The sequence below is a fragment of the Typopeltis vanoorti genome, chromosome 11 (assembly GCF_054136105.1).
Source record: "Typopeltis vanoorti isolate ZY-2024b chromosome 11, IOZ_Tvanoo_1.0, whole genome shotgun sequence".
Classification (NCBI taxonomy): domain Eukaryota; kingdom Metazoa; phylum Arthropoda; class Arachnida; order Uropygi; family Thelyphonidae; genus Typopeltis; species Typopeltis vanoorti.
In genome coordinates this window covers 46,177,301-46,204,238 of record NC_143559.1, presented here as the reverse complement: position 1 = coordinate 46,204,238, position 26,938 = coordinate 46,177,301, and the positions used below count along the sequence as shown (strand labels likewise).

The following is a 26,938-nucleotide window of genomic DNA, read 5'->3' as shown; positions in this document are numbered from 1 at the left end:
AAACGATTGGCCAATTCAGATCATTCTTTGGGCCTAAATGAAAAATGGAAACAAATTAGCCAAGAAAGCTGTCAGAGGTATGCAGAAAACTTACAATATAAACTAAATGATGTGACTAAAACCAAAGGCAAGATTATATTTCATTACAAAGGTAATTAATTTATTCCTGGAGAAATATAGTATTCATGGAATCATACTGTACTTCACATACATACAATACTTCACCTGATTAACACTACCAAAGTTCACTTTTGGTAGCGTTAATCACAACTGCGCAAATTTATGCGCTAGCTTCTGTAAATTATGCGAAATGTTTATTGCAAAATGTCTATTCACAGATGCAACAAGTAGGCTGTTTGCTACAAATCGTTCCATTAATAATATATCAAAAATTTATTTGGAATGAAATTATTGACTGTTAGCTTGTTAGGTTATTTGATGATTAGTGTTATTTACTAATCATATTTGTTCAAACTCTAAAATATTTTTATACGTGTCAATGATACAAATATGTGTCCCAAATTCAATGTTTTAAATTTTTATTTGGCTTCATTAATGTCATTACAAATGTTTCGTGGCAAATAAAATCCACGTAAATAAACAAATATTCAGTTTGCTAATAAACATAGTTTCATTTCTTTAGATTATTTATTTCTTTACAAATCGAAACAAAAATCATACTCTGTTAATATATTAACAGTTGATTGGTTTCTATCAATATCCGAATTAAATATGACCACAACATATCTGTTACCCTTTTTCTTTTCAGCGACTAGTCTCTAAAAGTACCTATTGGCAACCTTTAAAAAAACAAATTTCCGATGTCCTTTCGTCCGCTTTTTTCGTATATTGAGAACAATTTGACAACAAACATACATTACACTTCGATGAAATTTCTTTATTGAATACTTTGCAGAAACATTTAAGCCTTTCACTGGTACGTAATGATAAAATGAGAAACATTAGCCGCAATTTAAACACTGGTTATTAAAAGTCATCTTCGCTTTATAAAACAAAGATTTTGGTTTTTTGCATGCAAAGATACTGTAAGATGTCCTTCGAAATCGACGGATGCTCCCTCTGGTAACGTAACTTCGAACTGTTGTAGAATTCTTGTAGTATACAGGAAAATTGAAACTAATCCCATATTCTCTCCTATACAGGAACGCTTCCCTTTAAAAATAAATAATCGTTTTCTGTAATCATAATATGTGAATTCTCTCTAAGTATAATTAAGTAAAATAATAGTAATACATGATTTAATATAAGTCGATTGACTGAGTACAATGCATTAATGCAGTTTTATAATTATGAGATGAGAATAATATTCAAGCATCTCGTTGACAGAGAATGAATGAATATCTCAGTAAGTGAACTAATTCTAAGTGTTCATCAGTATATTATTGCATCATTTCAGGAAAAACTGCGGATTCTCTAGTAATCTGAAAAAATTAGATATGCACGTAACTGTAATGTCTAGAAACTAAAATCACTTTCAAATCTTCTATCACTGTACTAATAGCAGTAACTTACCCAGAGAGAAGGGAATGAGATATTCTGGCTTCTTTACTATTTTTCCATCTGATGATAAAAATCTTTCTGGAATAAAGCTATCTGGATTTTCCCAGTACTTTGGATCATGGTGCACAGCCCAAAAATTGGCGACTATTATTGTCCCTTTCGGAATGTCATAATTGCCGATAACAGAGTCTTCTGAGGCACTAAGAATATGTAATCGGTTACATAGTTATTTATTACAGGTTTAGTTACGGTATCTGCATATATTTCTTTGAAAGTATATATTTATTTTAAAGAACAATAGTTGTTTTACTACAAGTAGCAGATATAAACTGTATAAAAATGAATATTATGTATCCAAAAAAAAATACAAAGCGAAAGTTACTTGTTTTTCAAAAATCACCAGAGTTTGTATTATTAATTGTTTAATATTGGTATGTGGTGTTATAAAATGTTAGAAAAAGTACGGAAGATAAAGAGATATGTAAATATAAATAGTGATTAAAAGAAAGAAAGAAAGGAGAAAAAGATATTTCGCACTGCATATATTTCAATAAATTAATCGATTTAAAGTTTTAAGTTTTTTGTTCGTTTTCCTGTTTTGTAAATAATGATGCTTCCCAATACGATGAATTTGTATTTTCTTTTTAATTTATAAAGTAAACATTACTGTGGGTACGTGTTTATTGTTCTTACATGTGAATATCCTGCAGCTGTCTCTTCATCAAAAAGTACAGTATAGCAACTTCATCCTTCTGATTGAATAGGTTTGGTTTATCGATGAATTTCACAGAATTCGTTAGTGTCCTTATTAATGAAATTTAACGTCACGATTGTCCTTCTAGTTGTATTATATTTTGGCATATATTTTAAGACCAACAAAAATTATCAAATTATCAAATTGCACTGAAATTTTGATGTTGCATCAAGTTCATATTTCTTTATTTTTGCATGCAACCCTTACTCACTTTGCTTGTTATTTATTCGTCATTTACTCGATCTCATCTGATTTTCTGAATTTTCTGATATTTAGGTGCCTATCATTCTGATTCTGTTTACTTTAGCAGATGCATGCAGTGTTCATTTTATGCTCTGTAGAAATACCAATGTGTGCAGGCTGATATCGCTGCTACAGTTTTTGTAGTTTTAAAGTGGTTTTAATTATGAATTTTAATTTAAAAGTGTTGTGAGGTAATTTTACTTGTCACAATGAATATACTGATATACAGGGTGGCCATAAAATAACTTTCTCTCTTTAGAGGCATCTGGCTAAAACCAATAAACGGAATGAGACCAAATTTATATTGAGACTTTTGAAGGCATGAGGAGATGAATTCCGCGAAAAAAATATTAATCCCAAAAGTCGCCGATAGGAGAAATTTTGACGCTGGCGGAGCCGAACGTAGGTCAAATATTTGCAGTAAAAGCAGGTAAAAAGGATTCTGCAAATTTTACTGTGCGTAAGTGACAGCAGCGCCACCAATTCTACTTAAAAAGGGATTGGCAACTTTCAGCAGTTATTCGAATAACTGATGAATTGTGCTCAATTCGTCAGTCATGCGTCCTACCTTGCCTTATTCCATTTCTATATCTGCCTTTAATGTAATTATCCTTGTTTTCTGCTCCGCCAGCACCAAAATTTCCCATATCGGCGACTTTTGGTACTATTTTTTTTTCGCGGATATCATCTCTCCATGCCTTCAAAGTCTCAATATAAAATTTCGTCTCATTCCGTTTATTGGTTTTAGCTACAGATGCCTCCAAAGAAGGGAAGTTATTTTATGACCACCATCTTTAATTTTTTGAAATAGGCTAAGAAGAATCCAAATTATATGTGCTGAAATTCGAAGACAGAATGGACTGTAGTCGCGAGCGAGCGAAGAACAAAGGATGCATCCACTGCAGTTGCTCAAGGTAAGGAAGTCCAAAGGTCACCCAGATTTCCTGGTCACCAAGCACAATGTTTTGTATCAGGCCCAATAAGACGTTAAACAACGAAAGAACTTGCCACATTCCTCTGACTGTGGTTGAAGACTACATTACCAGTGCTACAGGATCTCGGAAAGCAAAAGAGCTCCGGAACGTGCCGAAAACCGCCATCCACAATGCCGTTAGCAAATGAAAAACAAAGAGCAGACACCAATCAAAAGCAATGATCGTAAGATGACAACTTAGATTCATTCATGCTCATTATTACAGACTTTCTTAATACTCAAATGGAACAAATTAACAAAAAATTCGAGGAGTACGATCATTATGTATAGTATAATAATATTTCCTCCTTCTTGGGTAAATCACTTCAAGTGCCAAATCCAGCTTATCATAAAAAGAATGATAAAAAGAACTTCAAATGGAGGGAAGACCAAAAGAAAAGAAAGAAGGTTAAGCTCTGTAGTACAACTGATTGGCACCAACATCGGCATTCCTGTCAAATCCACGAACAGCACCTCTGGTTATTGAGAAGCACAAATTAAAGTCACCGCCAGAAATCATCGCTCGTTTTGCCAGCAAAGTCTGAGAGACCGCATTCTAGCAGCAAGCAAGGAAACAAGGCCGAAAACGTCTATCTTAACTGACAAGAAACTCGCAATTTTCATCAATATATCCTAACATTTTACTCCCAATACTTTAAAAAAATTTCAATACTAGGCAAGGTAAACTAAAATAGAAAAAACTACAAGTTTCTGTTGACTAAGATTCACAGATGCTTATCAGACTGAACGAAAACACTCGATATATAGTTGCAAGAGAATCCGACGTAATTTTAAGAGCAATACTTAAAATTATTTATAAATAGTTCTAACATGGAGATGTCAAATCTAGGCCAACATATCCTGTCACAAAATATAAATTTCAAAATCTTTTGCTCTCTGAAGAAGTAGACAGACAACACTTCCACAAATACCTGTCCATGTACAGGTATTGCATGTAATACCTTTACCTCTTACATGTACAGAAATACCGATGTGCATTGATAACTCTGCTCATCTACACCATAACGAACAGAAACGTACTAATCCTGACCGAAGATGCAATAAATGAAGTAGAAACCTATACTTACATTTATAACCACCAGACCAGTTTGACATCTTATATAAGTCTAATGAAAGAGGTGGCGGTATCATTGTATTTATCAAAGATAAATACACCTTGACGGTAAAGGAAACACGATTCGAACATTTGGAAAGACAAATTTTGGAAATAACGACAAGCATAGCGTCAGTTACACGATAAACATAATATGCAGAAGAATTAAAAGCATGGAGAAGTGGCATGGAACCCCGTACAACACATTGGCTCATTCTGATAGGAGATATTATCGTAAATACTCTTGACCACGCTCCTTCAACCACTAACACATACCTTGATATACTAAGTCAGTACAACATAAACCCTATCACAAACTCCCCTACAAGAGAAATACTCAACAATTCACTAACACAATGATGCATTGACCATATAACTATAAGGGCTCTCATCAATATATATACCTCATCAGTAATTTACACCAAAATCGATCATCACTAGTTTGTTTCAGCTTCATTTTATAACATCTCCCAACACCTCAAAATACAACAAAATTCCATCATATTAAGGTGCATTGTCGACAACCTTTTAAAAAATACAGGCTGGAATTACGTACTCAAAACAATTTAGCCTGTAACTTTATAAGAGAAATTATAACTAAAGTTCCAATAAATATATAAAAAAGCAACAAAACCCACGCAAATGAGGAGTCAAACGTTCTAAATAATATTACAGTAAAAGAATATCTATGGAAAACACCAGGCAAGTCATTTGGTACACTCATGTATACACCGTACGCAAAAAAGCAAGAAATCAACTAACAAGAAAAATTCGACTACTTTTTAAAATTCACGGATAAAATAACAATATGAATCAAACATGGGCTACACTTACCGAATTACTAACTCGAAAAAAATTTCGGCACAAGAATTTATCGCAAAACGTTTCGTTCAGGATATGAACCAAAAGGAACTAGTCTACTCACTCAGTTACACGCACACAAACAATATAACAAAACTCAAAAAAGATAATCTACCAACGATCAGCAAAAGCTTACCAACACACATTCAACAGCAAACGATCTATTTTCCACCAGTAACAAAACTGGAAATGATGTAAGCACTCTTACAGCTAAAACCAAAGACCACCCAGGAATAGACAAAATAGAACTCACAGACACTTACCCACACTTTGAAAAAATAGAGCCTATATTTTTAAGACTCACGAACATACTTCTCGACACTAGTATTATTCTACAACATTTAAAACTGCAAGAATTAGGCCAATTTAGAAGCATGGCAAAAATGATACACAGAACTACAGACCAACAGCTAACCTATCAATGATCTCCAAAATTCTTGAAAAAATAACATACTAGACTGCAGAACTATTTGTAGAAGTACAATATTATCTCACGAAACTAATACGCCTTACGGAAAACAAAAAGCACCATCACGTTTTTAGAAGATAACGCCGATTCCATAAACAACGCCCTCGATAAAAACTCCTTTGCTGTCCTTATACCTCTTAATTTAACTAACGCTTTTGATAACCTTGAACATGATATTCTGCAGACCAAAATATACTCAACCGGAATAACAAGAACACTGCACACCTGGTATATTTCCTGGGTCAGGAAATATCTTTCAAACACATGTAACAAAATTAGGCACACATTACATCCAGGGTATACAAATAAAGCACAGTGTCCCAAATGCGCCATATTATCACCTGCTCTGTTCAACATATTAATGATGTTCACAAACTGGCCACACGAATCAAATATTCCAATACGCAGACGACACAGCGCTACTAGGGATCCAAACAACCATCAATACCGCTCTCTTCAAAGCACAACAAGACCTAAACCTAATCACAATTTACTTCTACCAAAATTCATTTATAATGAACAGCATCAAAACACAGATGTTAATTATACATAATCCGATATTCATGCGTCCCGCACCACAATCGTTACACTTTTACACTGTCGTTCTGTTAAGCGGATAATCTTGAATATTAATTTAACAGTGTAAACATAACTGGACCATTCCTAAACTAATATTTAAAACTTTAACATTAAATACTTACACTCTATGCACATTCAACGGAACTGTGCTCTGCGACCTGGAGACTTCTAGTAGCGTGGCTTGCGTATAAGGAAGACGAAGGCGATCTTCCCATGATGGCATCCTTTCCCTGCCGATAATATCATCTATTTCATCGTGGACGCGTTTCTGAACATGAGGATATGCTGCCATCGTTAAAAGTATCCATATAATCGAAACCGTGGTCGTTTCTGTCCCGGCACCATATAAGGAAGTTATATTTCCCTGCAACATGACATCTAAGAAAAAACATACATACCTCTATATGTCTATAAAAAACAATAATATCAAAATAAAATAAAATAAAACAAGCGCCCTTGTTTGGATGACGTTTCACGAAATACTCACCACTAAAAGAACTTTTCGGGTCATTTTTTCGGGAATTCATTTCTAGCAAAAATCTTTCTAGGTAACTGTTGATATTGTTCGGATCGATATTCTTTCGAACATATTCGCTTTTATTTCTATAAAAAATAAAATTAAACAAAACATACAGTTACCTTCAAATATTTAATCATCAGCAAATGATAGTAATTTTAGGAATATTTGTGTGTGTGTGTGTGTGTGTGTGTGTGTGTGTGTGTGTGTGTGTGTGTGTGTGTGTGTGTGTGTGTGTGTGTGTGTGTGTGTGTGTGTGTGTGTGTGTGTGTGTGTGTGTGTGTGTGTGTGTGTGTGTGTGTGTGTGTGTGTGTGTGTGTGTGTGTGTGTGTCATGATATTGTTTGATCAGCAAATATATTGGTCTAATCAAGAATGGGGTCATTTTCGAAAAAAAAACATGATATGCTTTACATTTATAAGCTCCCAGGTTTTTTGTAAATGAGAATTTGCATTTTTATTCAACTGAAAATATAGTGTTTAAGGAACGATATGCGTCCGAGTAGCTAAGCGCCTCTCAACCATATGCCTGCGAAAGGGGTGTCCTGGGTTCGATTCCTTCGCTGACGTGATGAACTTAGAATCTTTGTAGACATAGCCAAGTTAGCCGGACGTGGACTGCAGGGTTTTTCTCCCCAGTTTATCTGGGGGGTTTTTATCCGGCAAGCAAGCAAACCGGCCTTGAGAAATCCACGCCTCTACAGACATATGTTAAACTGGGAGACATAATGCTAACCACCTTATCTTTGAGGAGGGTTGCAGTTAAATGAATAGAAAACCCTCGACATCGCAAGGTAAAAGTGGGGAAAAGGAGGTAGAAGAGGAAGAAGAAGAAGAAATTATATGCTTACATATTGTACTATAAACTTTGATATCTTTGGGGCATTAAACTTAAAACTTTCAAAAATCACACTCTTAGATCATGCAGCAGTAGTTCAGTGAGTGTGATTTTAAAAGTTTTAAGTTTAATGCCCCAAAGATATCTAAGCTTATAGTACAATATGTAAACATATCATATTATTTCTTCTTCTTCTTCTACCTCACTTTTTCCTTGGAGTGTCGTTTTTGACAGTGAAAGCCAGACTAAGTGTCATGCGAGAGTGGGGGAAGGTCTCTGCGCAGACGAGATAGGGGAGAGCTACATAGGCTAAAGGTTAAAATCAAGACTAACACATCTACCCTTACAGCCTTTCTAATAATTGCGCTAATTTGTTCATCTAAGCTGCCACCTGTTTCATTATTTCACTGATAAAATAATCACCTAGTTTTCTTCTGTGCTGATCTGTGTCCGTTTCAAAGTCAATCATTAGAAGTTCATTTGAACAACATAAGATGTCAGTTAAGTATGTTTATGCACATCAAATAATTACATATTGATTTTTCGTTATATAACTGGACAATTAAGTTAAATATTAATTTCGTGTGTTCCAATGATAATAATCAACTTCATTCCATGGTTAAATACCTAAAACAGAAACAACAAAACATTTTGGTTTGATTCATTTCCTGTAGCATTTTCCTGATTTTAATTCGGATGATATCGATTTGTTCCGCATTTATGATGCAGTAAATTATAAGAATCTACCATATTATTAAAATCAACCTCTTCAATGATTATTCTACTTAAACGAAGAAATTTTCAGTATATCTAATTATTATAATTGAAGGGTGAAAACTTGCAATATCGTTAGTGATCTGTGAGATTCTTCTCGAATACGAAATATCGAATGGAGGGCTCCGTCTTGAGGCCCCATCTTCAAGCACTGTGATCTTACTAAAGAGCGGTCCTTTCATTAGACATTTTTATGGATTGAGAAGTTCTCAATTCACCCAGCCAATAACTATCACATTGCTTACTTCTATTCTATATGACAGTTCAGTTTAATTTTTTTTGTGCAAGTAATGTTCAAAATTATATCATCTTTACTTACCATTGTTATATCCTACCTTGTCTTCGAACACAATTTTTGCCATTTTTATGTCTTTGCTCTTCCTAAAATATTATTTTCTTCCCTTATTTCTTTTAACCTCTCTACTTTAACTACAAGCCTTACATTAATTTCCTTGACTCTAATATTTGTATCACTTCTTACGTGTTCATTCTATAAGGAAAGCAAATTCTATATATGTGGCCGATTCCTAATTTTACTCACGTGCGTACCCCTGACTGTTAAAGGTTATCCTTGCTAAAATAAACAGGTCCTCTAATTTCTTTCTGGGTACGTCTCCTCTTCAGATATTGACAAATTTATTTTTTAAAGCTGCACCAGCCAATATCTTAGAATAGAGGGGACTCTTATTCAGACATTTTGTGCACATAGGTGAATAAATTTAGTGCTTATACTCATAAATCAAATGCTCTACTGTGGCTAAGTAAATTCTGGTTTGCAGTAGTAACCTCTATAACAATATGTACCTTTCTTACAATCCCCCCCACTATGGTTCAAATTAATGAGTGGTAGTTTTGCTTCATATCACAGGCAAAACTCAGGTATAAAAGAAAAAACATTTATTGGAATCTAAAGACATAATATACACTTTCAGTTAGTTCGATGACATGCTAAATCAAATTTTATCAAACTGATTAATACTCACACGTATGAACAATAAATCCTTCTCTTGAGTTAGAGATTTAACATATAATATACACATTCTACTCTTCTAATCAATATTCTACCTACGGTGTTAGTCCTGCATATTAAACTAGACACAATCATCTATAATCATTCCTAACAATTTGTCTTATGGACATTAGCCACTGCTCAATAATCACTTAAAGTTCTTAAATACTGTTCATACTCGATTAATACACTACAATGATCTTTTCCTTTTAGCGACTGGATAATTATACAGCAAAATCTGTACTTTACCATTTCTTGGGGCAGGGTCTCCAGGTCCATCTGAACTCTCCTTCTTTGTTTGGATTACCTTTGGAATCTTCCATAAGCCTGCGTCCACGTGATGGATCACTATGGTCATCAGTTTCCGTCGTCTTTTTCTCGATCATTTTCGGGCCATCCTCAATCCTAGCTGCCGGTTTATAATGTACGTCCGCGATAGTATTCCGTTGTTACTTTCAGCGAAGGCAGTATGTGCCGACATCTCACGCTTTAGTACCGGTAGAAGTTCAGACATCGAAGGGAAATGCGCACCCTCCGATATCGAACTATCGCCACGAAACACCATCAGGAACCACCAATCCACGAAAGAAGTCAAATCATCATCCAGGAAAACAGGCGAAAAAAAGCTTTGAGAAATGGGTGCAAACCCTTTTTATTCTCCCTTCACTTTCCCCCTTTTAGCACCCTGTTACTTCCACGATAGCGCCCTTTTAACTTTTTTTTTTGCTATCTTTTCCCGCCTGCTACTTTCTTCATTCACAGCAACTTCGGTACATCGCAAGATTTCTCGCGGTGTCTTCCGGGAAACGAATGTGCGTCGCTTTCTGAGATTGCCAATGCCTCAAGCTCGCCCATGACCTTTGGACTATTGTTTACATCTAATTTATCCATTCATTGTATACATGATGCATTCATATAATACTAATTTGTACACGAAGTTCATTACATGGTCTTACAATTCTACTAAAATGAGGTAATTCTATTTCCATTTACAGTTAGTACTTTAATTCTTCTGCTCGAGTACAAGTTTTTTTCTTTCAGCTGATTTTTCTGACTTCTTAAATCCTGAATGAATTATTTCTTTAATAAAGTTTTTCATTCAGGATTTAACACTATGTTCGAGAACTCTTATATATTTAGTTTCAGAAAAATAGCATTTCGCTAGAGGTAACCAGAGGAAGAACAAATAAGAAATGACTGGTGTCATATAATATAAATTTTTTAAAGTTACTTTTAGGAAAGTTTCAGTAGACTGTCCAGGGTGAGAATTTCTACAGTTCTCGAAAATACCCAAGAGAGAGAGATTCAATCTGATACTGAAATTGGGAACTTTTCTTCTATAGTTCTCCTACAAAACATATAGAGAATGTGTGAAATCGACGGACAACAGAAATTAACCTGAAATTGATGCGGTTGTAGTTATGCAAGAAAAAATAAAGGCTCTGATGCTACAAAACCTTTTTTGTGATAATAATTGCATGTATTCTCAAGCTGTGTTGAGAGATGAAAAACCAATTTTCCGGGAGCGCGAACTACATTATGTGCATACAAGACCAGCTGATTAACACGTACTTGAAACAATTGATAAACAATCCTAATTGTTTATCAATTGTTTAAACTATGTGTTTTAACATGTTTTAGCAATTTGTTCATATTTTATCACAATGTTACAGCCGATTTGGATAAAGAGAATGAATATAAAAGATTAATATTGGATTATTCTAAGGCATTTGATATGATACCACACGATAGGCTGTTGCATAAACTGTACAGTATGGAATTAGAATATAAACTTTTGACTTGGATAAGTGGACGGTTGACAGACATGCATTAAAAATGGTATGTGGTTGGTGTGAATCTGTAAGATCTAAGGTGACCAATGGTGTGCTTCAAGATTCAGTCTTAGAGCCATTGTTGATCAATTTATACATTCACGAAACCAGGATGGGTTAATGATGGATGTGAGATTCCAATTATGCGAAGAGACAGGGCAATGAAGGATTCTACTGTTATTTAGCACTTATAAAACAATTTGAATAGGCTGGTAGGTTGGGAAAACGAAAATGGCAATCAGTTTAATGATAGTAAGTGTAAAGTTATGCACTTTGACATCATGACTTTTCTAGCGGAATATTATATTAGCGGTGTTAAGATTCAAGAAACTAATGAGTCTAGGTATCTTGACATAATGGTGAATGGGAATCTGAAGATCAAAAGTCACATAGCGAACATTTCAAATACAAATCTGATTATAACTGCGTTGAAGCGAACCTTCATATATAAGAATAAGTAAGTTATTTTGCCTCTTTATAAAGTTTGATAAGACCACACATAGATTATTGTAAGCAGATCTCGTCTTCCGGGGTTCCATAGCGATAAAGAAGCGGTGGAAAGGGTTTAGATTATGAGTACAGATTGCATGCATTAAGATTACATGCTCTCTGATTAACAGGAGAAAGACAGGTGATATCATAGAGGTCTATAAACTTTTAAATGGGTGATTTAGGATAATGTCTGATGAAATTTGTCGTTATATTAAAGCTGGGGAGAGAATACTGGGACAGTTATTGAAGTTAAGTTTGTTCGTAGTCAAGAAAGGGATAAATGTTAGGTTTTTCTCACGTAGAGAAAACCCTTTAGGGGAAGCAAGTGCTTTTAATGTGAATAAATTTAAGGGAAGTTACAGCTGGTTTTGGGTGATTTATAGTCTTTCGATGAGTCCTTAATTCCCTGGAGGTCTCAGGTAATAAAAATAATTAAAATAATTAAAAGGAAACTGAGAATGATATTTTAGTAAAAAAAATAAATAGACGAACAAAATGACATTTCTTTAATTACTAAAAATGCTTACTCTATATATTTTAGAAGTTTATAATAATTTTTAACGATTTCCATGCGGCTCATCAATTTGAGGAAAACGGTCCTCAACCATGTAATAAAGATCGGTGCATCAAACATTGAGAAATCTTTGTTATCCACTGCAAACTGTGCGTAGATCACTTTCATGAGATCGTCATCTATGTGTCTTCCAAATGTCAGAGTGGTGATGGTGTTGGCAGCACTGCGAAAAAGGTGACTTTTCAGGTCACATGGTTTTCCATCAAAACTTTCGACGACTTTAATAAATGCGCATACCTCATCCTGTAAGAGAAAGAAAATATGACGTTCGTCTATATGCTATACATTAAGAAATATCATATTATGAATATATGATTTAATAAAATATTTTCATCGTTTTGATAAGTTTACAAAAAAATAGTCGGTACGTTACAATGAATAGCATATCACATGTCAAAATGTTTAACAACCATTTCAAAAATTCGACCAGAATCACAATGTTTTTTTTAAAAAAAAAACGGTATTAGAATTTATAGTCGCGAGATGACTAAATTTGTCTTCCTCCCTCTCTCTGTCTCTGTCAATCCCCTAAAAACGGTTCATTAATAGCATGAGTGCATTATAACTGAATGAATGAATGAAGAATGGAAACGAGCTGCTCGCTTCTCTTCAAATGTATATTACAGCTATACGAGCAATTTCTACTTCCATTGGGGACGGAAAGGCATCAGATGAATTTTTTTTGTTGTTTTTTAAATTTAATGATTTCAGTTTTCTTTTTTTTCAACGTTCTTGGAAATATTTTATTTAATTTTTTAAAAATAATGTCTACAGATATAATGGCAATTTGATAACACAAAATGACTCGTTTGATAAATTAATCATAATTAAAATTATATCTTAGAAAATGGAATGGAGAAAAAAGGAAATAAACATATAGGACTAGTGTAATGCATAAGCAAGCGTTCTTGACGTGCTGAGGTTAAATGAGGATGACATTTCGTTATCATTCGGTGGTTCTACTGCAGGTTTGGCAGTAGATAAGATATAGACTGTGCATTAGTATGCAAAATTCTGGTTTCCTCATCCGGCAAATCAGAAGACACAACTGTCGTCATCACAATAATAATTATTGTCAATATTACTGAGATGATACAGTTTATTTGATGTAATATTGCAGTTCATTTAAGATATGATTTCTATTACCTTAGTAATATCTTAATTTATCAACTACAGAAGAGTTTATCTCAGAATCGTTCAACATAAACCTGTTTTTGTTCATGAGACGCTAAGTTGCAATATTTATAAAAAAAAAAAAAAAACAGCTATATAAAATTTTGACATAATTATCATTCTTCTTACCTTTATAAATTCCTCCATTTGTCCTTTCCCAACTCCTAAATCTCGGAGCACGTGGATAGCAAACCGTCTCTGTTCCTGCCATTCATAGCCATTATCAGAAACTAAACCTGATAAAAAAAAAAAAAAAAAAAAAAAACATTTTGCAGAAATCAAAAAGTGATAATTTCATTTTTTATAAAGCAAGTTCACATTTTATGTTAATATTAGATAACAATCGCAAAATGCGAGACCAGATTCACTACCACATTAGAAGACACCACAATTCTGCTTACTGGAAGTCTAAAGCAGCTTGAAAAAGTTCCATGGTTGATCCCTAGTGCAGGTTATATATATATATATATATATATATATATATACCTTATTACCCACAAGAAAAAACGATTTTTCTTATGGGTAATTTGTAGTGTAGGTAATTTCATATCCACAATCGTTTTGGATAATGTTCCAATTTTCCTTTCAAGATCAACCCTCACTTCTTGAGGTGACTGTCACGTACAGTTTTTTATCCTCACACAAATATATTACTATTCACTTATCCTCAGGGCCGGCGGAAGCGGGCATGCACAGCATGCGGTGCATGCGAGCGGCGCTACAAAGAGGGCTCCGGCGCCGGGGCATGGTTCATAAGTTAATTTTTAAGAAACAAAATTTTTATAATAAAAACGAAAAAATTCTTAGAATGATTAATATTAAAATAAATAAAGCCGGATACGCCGAATAAAAATGTTTAAAAATTGTATATTGCCGCCTCTTTGATCAGCCGGCTGTTTACTATTTTGCAGCGAGAATGTCTGCAGAATGTTGTGTTTACTGCACACGTGAACGGTTTTTATGCACAGAAACGAATTTTCGTACAAAACATTTGTTGCTAGTTAACCAGTCATATGGTACGCATCTCAGGCTACTGACAGTAGCGCAGTGCAGACTATTATTTCGTCTCTGTGTCGTGTTGTGTAATAATTTCTTGTGGGCATAAAATAGAAATGAAATCAAAAATTAAACAAAAGTTATCCGGTCCACAAAATCGTAAGCGTCATGCTGCGAAAGAAGCAGATATTAAGAAACAAACTGGGCTCTTAATAAATTTATTAAAATATTCTGATGCAGATTGTAACCAACTCTATACATCAGAAATCAAAGTTGACGAACCGCGCACGTCATCCAGTTTGCATGAAAGTACTATTGCAACTATTGAACAAGATAACAAGACGCATGATTTAAGTGAAAAATAGTTAAGAGAAAATTTAGTTGTAGTTGACCACGAAATTAACATGTTGTTAGTCTCTGTAAATTTAGAAGATCCAGGTGAATGTGAATATATTGATGAAAAATTACGAGTTGGTTTAATTGAAATGGGACCTGTTCAAAAGAAAAATATAATATATCCCAGAGATACATATGGTTGTAAATTTGGAGACACGTATTATAATAGAAAAATGGAAAACGGGGAGCTCGTGCCAAGAACATGGCTCATTTATTCCGAAACTTTAAATTTTGTTTTTTACTTTTGTTGCAAACTTTTCGCACTTACTGAATCAAGTAGTCTTGTAGAAGGTTCTAACGATTGGAGAAATGTAAGTATAACTTTGCATAGACATGAGACTAGTTCAGCTCACATGAAAAATTTCTTAAAATGGAAGGAACTTGATAAAAATTTAAAAAACAAAACTACTATTGATTGCCAGACTCAAAGCATGTATGAAATGGAAAAGATACATTGGACGAGTGTTTTAGAATGCTTGATTGAAATTATAAAATTCCTTGGTAGTCAAAATTTAGCTTTTCGCGGAGAATCTGATAAATTATATGAAAGGAATTTTTTTAAATTTTTTAAAATTAGTCGAACTGTTTGCGAAGTTTGATCCCGTTATGGAAAATCATGTTGAAAGGGGCCCTACAACGAAACAATAGAGTACACTATTTGAGTGAAGACAGTCAAAATGAAATATTGGAAACTTTAAGTAACGCAATCAGGGATACAATTTTATTATAAATTCGAAAATCTAAATATTATTCAATAATTTTAGACTGCACACCTGATGCAAGTAAAACAGAACAAATGACCATTATTATTCGCTTTGTTTCCTGTGACAATGGAATTGTCAAGATCAGAGAAACCTTTTTAGGTTTTGCAGATATATCAGATTCCACAGGACGTGGTTTATGTGCAACAATAATGGAACAACTGGAAAAATGGAACATTCCCATTGAAGACATGAGAGGTCAAGGGTATGACAACGGGTCAAATATGAAATGGAAAAAATATGTGCTCCAAAATTTGCTTTTGAACAAAAATCCTTGAGCTTTTTACGTGCTATGTGCTGCTCATACTCTAAATTTAATCATTAACGATGCAGCCAAAGTGAATGCAGATACAATTAGTTTCTTTGCAATTATTCAGGAAATATAGAATTTCGTTTCATTCTCTTACAAACGTTGGGCAATCCTTTTAAAATTCCTAAAAAATTAACATTGAAACAGCCATCAGAAACGCGATGGGAAAGTAAAATTAATGCAATCCGCCTTCTACGATATCAGTTAGGAGAAATTTACGATGCACTTTTTGAAATTTTAAATAATGAAAATTTTAATAAAGAAACAGCATGAAGTACAAACATTATGTGCTAAAATAAAGGATGACACATTTATTTGCTCTCTTATAACTTGGCATGATTTACTTAACAGAATAAACCCTGTGAATAAAATGCTTCAAGACAAAAATGTAAACTTACACTTGCTTTAGAATCTATCGAAACTTAAAAGTATTCTTACAAGAGTATCGATCAGATACAAATTTTAAAAAAGTTCTATAAACGGCAAAAGAACTGAGTGAAGAGGTGGACGGAGAACAAGAATTTAAAACTGGTACGGAAGTTCGACGACGAAAGAAGATAAAACAATTTGACTACGAGCATTACGACGAAACGCCGCCACTATCACCAGAAGATAAATTTAGAGTGAATGTGTTTTATCCACTTCTAGATGTTGCAATGTGTTCGTTAATAGAACGTTTTGAAAACTAAAAACATATTATGATAATTTCAATTTCTTGTATAGATTACTACAAATTAATAAAGATTAACGAAAAATTGTGACAATTCAGAGATTCTCTTGAAGGACGGCGACAATAAAGACGTAAATGCAATAGAACTATTATATATGACGAGTTATGTGCTTTTCGGGATATTTTTCGGAAGGATAATTTAAATATTCAAAACCCTTTCGATATTCTTAATTTTATTGCGTCCAATAATTTATTTTTCCCTAACTTTTCAATTGCTTTAAGAATACTATTAACCGTACCTGTTAGTGTAGCGAGCGGTGAACGTTCCTTTTCCAAGTTGAAATTGATTAAAACCTACTTAAGAACAAGTAGGTCGCAAAAAAGGCTTGTTAGTTTGGCGTTAATAGGAAATGATAACTGTGCGGAAGTAGACGTCAAGACCATTATTTCTAATTTTGTGAATATGAAATCAAAAACCTTAAAATTTTAATTTAAAAAAATTCAAGTATATTTATGTAATTTAATTTATTTTCTGTTATTTTGAAAAGATGTTTTTTTTTTGAATACTTATATTCCTCTTCTTCTTCTTCTGCAGCTTCTCCCACTTAAGTGGGGTCACTGTTGATGATGAGTCTCCTCCACATCCTCCTGACTTGGGCTGTCACCACATCCAATTTCTTCATCCTCAAGTCCTCTTCTACCAGCTTCCTCCATCTCTTCTTTGGCCGCACACGCTTCCTCCTTCCTTGCAAATCCATGTGCATGACCCTTCTTCCCACATATTCGTCCTCCCTCCTCATTACATGACCAAACCATCTTAACCTTTCCTCCTGTATCTTCGCTCCTAAGCGTAACTTTCACTGTTCCCCTCATATAGTCATTTCTCATACGATCCTTTCTGGTCACACCGCACATCCACCTAAGCATTCTTATCTCTGCTACTTCCATCCTGCTGATGTTAGTTTTCCTCAGGGCCACAGTTTCTATAGCATATGTCATAGCTGGCCTCACTACTGTCCTATAGATTTTGCCTTTCAGATTGATCGGTACCCTCTTATTGCATAACACTCCAGCCATCACCCTCCAGTTCCTCCAACCCGCTTGTATCCTGCATCCCACTTCCTTCTCAGCTCCTCCATCTTCTTCCACTGTGTTGAACCTAAATATCTAAAGTCCTTCACCTTCCTGATGACATTTCTTTCCAGCTCCAGATCTATCTCCTGTCCGCCGCCCACTCTGCAACACATATACTCTGTCTTACTTCTTCTCAGTCTCATACCTCTCTTCCAGTACTTTTCTCCATCTTTCCAGTTTAGTTCCCGCTTCTTCTCTTGAATTTGCACACAGCAAGATGTCATCTGCATACAACATTGTCCAAGGTGCATCTTCTCTCACCTCCTCCGTCACCACCTCCATCACAATGTTAAACAGAAACGGACTTAATACTGACCCTTGATGCAAGCCAACTGTTACTTGAAAACTTTCTGTCTGTCTCCCAGACAGGTCCGAACACTTGTCTTCGCATTTCTGTACATCACACGCACCAACCTGACATATTTCTCCGGAACCTTTTTCTCCCTCAGACACCTCTAGACTTCTTGCTTTGGCACTATATCGTATGCTTCCTCCAGATCAATAAATGCCAGATGTAGCTCCCGTTGTTTCTCTCGAAACTTTTCCATCATCTGCCGTAACCCAAATATAGCATCTGTTGTTGATGAAGCCAAATTGTTCCTTTGCAATCTCCACCTCCTTCCTCAATATTCCATCAAGAACCCTTTCTAGGATTTTCATTGTGTGGGACATCAACTTTATTCCTCTGTAATTTTTGCAGTGTTATGCATCCCCTTTACCCTTGTAGATGGGTAAAGGGGATGTACATATTAAATTTAATTTAAAATTATATTAAATGTTCTAATTATTTCTGAATTCTTTTCTTATTTTCTCATCTATCTTGAGTTTCTTTTATTTTCCTAAAAGTTAGTTCCACTTATAAAAATTATTAAAAAAAAATTACAAGTTACTAAATTCTTAATAACTTGTAAAATGCAAGAATGTTTTAAACTTTACTTGAAATAAATTTTAATTTTAATTAAAATTCGTTTTAATTTTGTTAGCGATTCGGGTAGGCGAGAAGGCTATAATCCCTGTATCATTATATTCAACGATTAAAGTAAAGTGTCTTTATCAGAATTTGCTTTAACTTTTAGAATTTTTTGAATATTCGGGTTTTTAACGATCATCCTGCCTAGTCAACACCTCCGGTTCGTTACATTTAGCGAACTAACGTGTGGCTGTTCTGTCAAAATTTATTTAAGAAATTTCAAATAATTTAAAAGAACCACACACGCCCGGATCGTTACAGGGGCGCTTAGATATAAATTGACTGCGGGCGGCAAAGACCCTAGTGCCGGCTCTGCTTATCCTCTAAAGCGCCTTTTGTTCTTTTCCCCTGTAAACATTACTTTTTTTCACTCTCAACTCCTAACATTTTATAAGTCTCAGATCTGTCCAACTTTGGAGTACAGTACCAATATTTGGGAACTATATATCATAGACGCTCTATTTCTGCACTATTTCTTTTCTATAGGTAATTTCTTGGACATTGCTCCTCTGAATTGGTTCATACCATTCCTCCACTTTCTTCTAACTATGAAAGAATTAGAGAAGCGACTGGCCATACTCTGTCCAGCTTCGAACACACCGAACAACTTCTCATCAGCTTCCTTCATTCTATCCACCTCTATACTTTTGAACTGTCTACCTCATACTGCTTTTTCCAAAGAGTATAACGTCCCACTGTTTAAGAATTGTACCAACAGGCTATATATTACCCATTTATCACTTACTAAGGCATTATAAGTTTTGTGACCTTTCATGTTTGATGTCAATATAAAAAATTGTGATAGAATACACATTGCGATTGTTCTCATTTATTACTGTTTATTATTATTATATACAATTGTTATTATTATTATTATTTATACAGAATTTACAGTCAAAGATTAACTAGAAAGAAACATGGAATAGAATAATGAAATCTCTGACTAGTCAATGAGTTCCAATTCGGGCCTTCTCGTAAGTCCTAGGAATCGATAGATATCGTCGAAAAATATGAAATGTTTCTCAAAGTGCAGTTTTATGCAGTCGAGATGTGTAGCTCAGCTTTTCGAGATGTTTCCTAAATGTTCTTGGTATTGCTCTTAACTCTCCATTGACAATTTGAATTGTTGTTGCTTTCTTGCTCCAAGGTTGTTGAATTTTATTTTCAATTTCAATTTCAATTGTAATTGGTCATGTTTTGAGTGACTTTTTCTTTTAGCCTACTATTCCCTGGTATTTACACATCGACAAACCACACATGTGGTTGTTTGACTACAGTCATATGTAGTCGAACAACAACAATGTAGTCAGTAGTAGCATATTATGTTCAAGATGTCTATCTCTTAGAATTTTAAAGCAACATAATATCTTCGTATTTTCATTTTCAATAACTTTGTCAACTCTCTATTCCCACGCAATTTTGCAATTGCGAAATTTTGTTTGTACAAGCTCTACAAACATTCATTGGTAGTGCTTGTTCTTGAGCAGCAAGTATCAGGCCTGACTTTCTTGATGTTGCCCTTTTAAAGCGTTGCCAAGGTAAGCGATGTTCCTTCAATACCTTTCAAATATTGACCATAGAGTACTTTCATTTTCAAACTTCTGATTATTCTGCCATTTCTCTCTCCTTTTACCCCTTTCACTGCTTTCATGAGTCTACTATATTCCCTATGTTTTTTATAAGCTTCAATTAACATCTTTTCTCTGCTTTCCTTGATGGAATTATTCAACGCTTGGTTTTCTTCGCCAACTGCTTGCTGCACTTCCAAAAGACCACGTCCTTCATCTTTCCTGGTTATCTATAACCGATTCAAATCACTTCGTGGGTGCAAGTAATAATTTAGTATCATTATTTTAAGTGTTTTATGGTCAAGTGAATCCCAATTAGTTTATGTTCAGTCAGTTATCCTTACTGGGTATATGATTTCAGGCATCGTCCATGTATTAATTGATCTTACAGTATTGCCCTAGTTCAGCTTCAACTTCAGAACTTATTATTATTATTATTGCATGACTTATTCACCGAGTAGTACAATTACTCGTGGCGGGAATGAACTCCACCCCGCACAACTGACGTTCCTACTCTTAATCCTGCATCTACACATAACGCCATCTACCGCCGACCACAAGTACTTTGTTCCTAAATTAATTGTGTTTTCGGATGAGTATATTTTTATATATAAAAAAAAAAAATTAACGACCTGTTGTCATTTTAGAAAACATTTGATGACACGTTCTTTATGATTCTGCATGATCATTTTCCTAATTATGTTTTAGGAGTATAAAGTAGTCACGTAACTAATGTCTTTTTCGCGTCATCTTGTGCGCTGTGTTTAGATGTTGATACGTCACGGAGGATTTACGATAATACGTATAAATATGAATTATCCGTCTACATGTAGTTTTTACAGGTTAACAACGTTCGCTTCTTTGTCGACGCTTAAAAAGAACCTAAGGTAAAAAATTAAATAAATAAACATAGTTGACATATAATGCTACATGAACTTACTAAAATCAAGGATAGTGAGATTAAAGCAAAAATATTATTGAATGTTTTTTTTTTATTTATTTTATTTTATTTTTATACGGATAGTCTAATGGGGAAACATTTTCAGGATGGTTCCAAGAAGTTCACAGATACGGAAATTGCAGAGCAGTCAGCGAAACAGTTTTGTAGCTGTAGTCGACTGGATTCATTGGAAACGTTTCATCGATTAAAGAAAACGCTCTTTTCTAGTATATGTTGTGAGCTATGTTTTGCCTAAAAACGACAATCCTCATATCATTTGGACTGCGGCAGGTAAAAATGGTGGATATTGAATGGCAAAAATTCCACTTTTATCCTACTCCTCATGTTTGTAGTCACAGTCTTACCTTTCAAAATTCTGCTAAAGCTGTAGTAGAGAGTCATAAACATAGAACTGCTGTAAAACATCATCGAGAGGAAAAGAAACTACAATGTAGATCATAATTTGTTTCCATTCGTTATTTTAACTTAATTTTTAAATATCATAAGTGATACACGTCCCGATAACGTTGACACCTGAAGCGATATTTTTTCCCTTCATTTATATTACTAATCTGTTTATTTATTTAAGATTTGGGGATTTCCAGAGATTTTTCTACCAGTTAGAATTTAGTAGGCTATAACACATGTCGTATACTTTGTATGGTGAAATTTTATAACAAATATTTCAGGTTTATAACACTTACAAATCTATATTTCTCTCCTTATTTATTCATAATGTTTCAAAGAAATTCACAATAATCTGAAGATTATTAATACTCTAAAGTTAGTTTAATACACTATGTTTTTAAATTTAATAAAACCAGTGTACATATAGGTAAGATAATTTCTTTACTTTTGCTTCCAGGAAGAAGATTAAATAACGATGGATTTGGCCTATCTAGGAACTTGGTCATTGCCTCTTTTATAGTCTCGAAATCATTCAGGAATACTACTAAATAAGAGCCAATTTTTATACTGAAAAAGAACATTATAATTATTTTTTTAAGATAAATTTAATATTAAATATAAAAACACATATTTGTTTTCAGTATTTTGATCATTTTAAGGGAAGCATTGGAAGATAATTTAATTTTTCCTTTTTATCTGATGCATGCATCATTAGCTTCTTAAGCAATAAAATGGGGGAAAAATAATAAATAAAATAAAAAATACATACCTATATATATATATATATATATATATATTATTTGTATGCAGATTGACTCCGTTTATGAACATGTTTAATAATTTTAATAACTTAAAACACCGAGATAATTAAGAATAAAAGTTTCATAAAGACACTACTAGTTTCGTTGATAAGCCAACTTCATCATGTGTCAAAACACAATGGTATATACATAAAGACCAACGGAAACATTAAACACTTACAACAACAGAACTTTCAAAAACTGTAGTTAACTTTGAACTGGAGTCAGCACTTCAGTTCTAGCTCCATTTATATGCGTGCATGTGATCTGGCAATAACGTCAATACTGAATATCAGAGCTATGAGATTCTGGTAAATTGTAACAAAGGTTACTTATTATGTGGGTAGAATCGAGGGTGATTTCTTTTGATCAAAGATCCGTTTTTCAAGTCCATCTTAACATTTGTGAATATTAGAAGTTAGATTCCAATCTGTTTGGTGTTGTCGGTCTTCATCAGAGTTTACAGAGAACAAGACGTGGCTGGCGAGGACACTGGTTCGGATTCTATTATATGAGATGTCTCTTTTGTGATCTTCAAGACGGAGAAAGATTGATTTATCAGTTTGTCCGTAATATGGTTTACCACAACTACAAACAATTCTGTATACTCCTGGAAAATGAAGATGGTGATGTTTTTCTTTAGGCTGACTAAGGATAGATCGGAGTTTTGGTAAAGTTGAAAAGCAGGTTTCGATGTCGAACTTTTTTAATATTCCTGCCAGTTTGGGGGAGATGGAACTGATGTAATGTAAGGAAATGTAAGCTCTGGGGGTTGTAGAATCTTCATTGGTTTGTTGACACTGTGAAATAGAAGTTTCACAATACTTTTTGAAGAGAAACCATTATTGATAAAGGTCCTTTTGAGGAAATTAAGTTCATTTTGAGCTCTACGTTGTCTGATAATAAGGATCTGGGCCGATGCGCAAGAGGATATAATGCCATATTTCTGAGGTGGGTAGTGGTGAGAGGACGAGTGAAGGTATCTATCTGAATGTGTTGGTTTCCTGAAGATTGAAATTTTAATATTATCAGTACTCCTGGTTAGCTTTATGTCTAAAAATGAAAGACTGTTGTTGACTTCTAGCTAAGAGGTGAATTTTATGTTGTGATGAAAGTTTTTTAAATGATCCAAGAAAAATTTGAGGTTATCTGGGCCTTGTTCCCATATAAGAGAAACATCGTCAATATAACTGAGCCAGATGTGGCCGAAAAAATTTATTTTTCTTCATAGTCTTCGAGAAACATGTTTCGTAACACCGGAGAAAGCGGACTACCCATGGTTAGTTCCGGTGTTTTGTTTGTCGATCTTGTCTTCGAATCTGAAGTAGCCTTGAGAAGAGTGAGAACTTCCTGGGTTGGTATATTGGTCATCATCATTATCATGCATATCAAGGATTTAGGCCTAGTATAGCCTGTTCCGGCCTTAAATGTCATCGTTGAATCGATTAAGAGGTTTTCTTTTTCCTAATGGCTTGTACTTTAAGGCTTATTGGCTTTAAGGCTTGGTATATTGGTAAAGAGCGAAACTACGACGAAGCTTGCCATCATATCTGATTTGTTCAGTTTGAGGTTTGTGATCTTGGGAACAAAGTCAGCTGAATTCCTGATGTAAGAAGAGAATTTACCTGTGAGGTGTTTTAAGGAAGAGGCGAGATATTTAGATAAATTTATGTGTGCGCTTAGATGCCTTCAAATATGGGTCTTAAGGGAGAATTTATTTTGTAGTTGTGGTAAACCGTATTACAGAGAAACTGATAAATCAATCTCATATAATAGAATCCAAACTATCGCCCTCGCCAGTCACGTCTTTTTCTCTGTAAACTCTGATGAAGGTCGCCAACACCAAATAGACTGGAATCTAACTTCTAATATTCACAAACATTAGGATGAACTTGAAAGACGTATCCTGGAATCAAAACAAATCGCCCTCGATTCTACCCACATGAATAGTATTACAATTTACCAGACTCTCATAGCTCTGCTATTCAGTATTGCCGTTATCGAGAGATCACACAAGCATATAAATGGAGTTAGAACTGAAGCACGGACTCCAATTCAAATTCAATTACAGTTTTTGATAGCTCTCTTGTTGTAAGTGTGTAATGTTTCTGTCGGTCTTTTTGTATATACCTTTGTGTTTGGCTTTCCAACGAAACTAGTTGTGTCCTTATTAAACTATTATTCTTAATTATTTCGGTGTTTAAGTCATTAAAATTATTAAACACACACACACACACACATATAGATAAAAAAGGTACTTCTCATATGAACACGTTAGGAACAACAACACGCGGACGCTAGTTGCGTGGCAGGTCTAGCGTGAGGCGTTAGTGAGTGGGAACTGTCTCTAGAGATCCAAAACTGAATTACTGCGTTGTGTGAATCAGGTCTATAACTTAAAATTACTGTTCATGTGTGAGAAAATCTTAGAATCAATACTTTTGATTCTAAGATGCGTCTTTCTAGCTCATGAGAGCATTTATGGGTATTAGTAGTAAGATTCCAGTCTATCTGGTGTTGACGCCCTTCTAAATTACCAGAAATTAAATTGACAGAGAAAATGACATGACTGGAGAGGGAGCCTGCACGGGTTCTGTTGTAAGAGAACTTACGTAAGTCAATTGAATGTGTGCAATAGGGTTCGAGTTACTTTTGCCGAGGTTGGAGACGTGGCCATAGACGGTTAGAAATGCTTCCAGGTGAGTAGCCGTTGTTTAAGAAAATACTTTTGAGGTGGTTAAGTTCGATTTAAAGATCTTCTTCTTCTGAAATTAGAGATCGCAACCGATGAGCCAGAGTGTTGATAATTCCGTGTTTCTGCGGAGGGAAGTGATGAGAGGAGGCATGGAAATATCTGTCCGTATGAGTTATTTATCGAAAAATAGCAAATTTGAGACAATTAGGCATCTTAGTATCTTCAGTTCCCAGCAGTTATATAAACTCATCTGTAGTTGCGGGAAGCCGTATTATGGGCAAACCGATAAGTCTGTCTCACTACGACTTGGAGAGCATCAACGTGATATCTCTTTCAACAGAACCCGTGCAAGCGCCCTCTCCAGTCATGTCCTTTTCTCTGCCAACTCTAATTTAGAACAGCGTCAACACCAGATAGACTGGAATCTTACTGCAAATATCCATAAGTGCCCTGATGAAGTAGAAAGACGCATATTAGAATCAAAAGAAATAGTTATGGACTCCTCCACATGAACACTAATTTAAGTTATAGCTTACCTGATTCACACAGTGCAGTGATCCAGTTTAGTCGCTCTCGAGATAGTTCCCACTCACTAACGCCACATGTAGACCTGACACGCGGACGCCAGTACAAACTTGACTATTGCTGTTCCTAACTTGCTTATATGAGAAGTTCCTTTTTTATCTTGCTAGGTTTCCAGTTTTTCGTGATAGCATGTACACCTAAAGAATTCCGACGAAACTAGTTGTGTTCTAATTAAAGTTTTTATCCTATCTCGGTGGTTCTATTCAATAAAATTATAATATATATATATATAAAATTGTTAATTTTATGCAGCGTCAGTGAAATGAATGAAACTGTTCACACTCTCTGTGCGGATGATAACACGAAGACGCCCAACTCACTAAGCTAGCAGCTGTTTACCATTTTGGTGAATAATGGATATATATATATACAGACACACACACACACACACACACACACAAATATTTAGAAATCTGAAATCTTAAAATAGTTATTTATAATTTTAGTTAGTAAATGAAAACGTTGCTTACCTTATTACATCGCCATATTTCTTTGAGAGTTTCATTACTTGCAAATGAACATTTCTTTTAAGGAACGGATAATATCCTAAAAATGGCACTCCTGTTGGTCCAGGTGGAAGCCTTCTACTGTCGCTCAGACTGCGATAGATAACACATGCACATAAAACAGTTAAGAATACACTTATGGTAGAAGCTGTCAAGTGTGTTTCTATGAAAGATGTAAGTTGAAACTCCATCTTGTCTTTAATAGATCACTGATCGATCCACTGTTTTATTAATGTGAATACAAAATCTCCGGTAATTTAATGTGCATAGTCTAAGTGAAAAAGGACGTTTATATAAGTGGGAAAGAGTTCTGTCAAAGTTTCGAAGGCGTTCTCAAGTGCTATCAGCAGTGTAAAGTTCATTGATAAGGAGAATGGGAGTGTCTTATAAAAGAAAAATTACCGCGATTAATATTAGCTGAAACCTCTATAGAAAGGATACTTGTTTCAAATATTGAACCATTGAATAACACAATTT

The 26,938-nt window shown here is 34.5% G+C and overlaps 1 protein-coding gene across 1 annotated transcript; it reads right to left on the bottom strand.

Annotated features, from left to right (window-relative positions):
* Nucleotides 1-522: 522 nt before the first annotated feature.
* LOC150101508 (vitamin D 25-hydroxylase-like) lies at nucleotides 523-26,785 on the bottom strand. Its single transcript, XM_090400632.1, has 8 exons — nucleotides 26,426-26,785; nucleotides 22,321-22,442; nucleotides 13,852-13,958; nucleotides 12,503-12,792; nucleotides 7,002-7,117; nucleotides 6,637-6,892; nucleotides 1,534-1,721; nucleotides 523-1,173 (listed from the first exon to the last, which is right to left on the bottom strand). The coding sequence occupies exons 1-8, from the start codon at nucleotides 26,650-26,652 to the stop codon at nucleotides 995-997; spliced, it is 1,485 nt and encodes a 494-aa protein (XP_090256758.1). The 5' UTR covers nucleotides 26,653-26,785; the 3' UTR covers nucleotides 523-994.
* Between the last annotated feature and the right edge of the window lie 153 nt (nucleotides 26,786-26,938).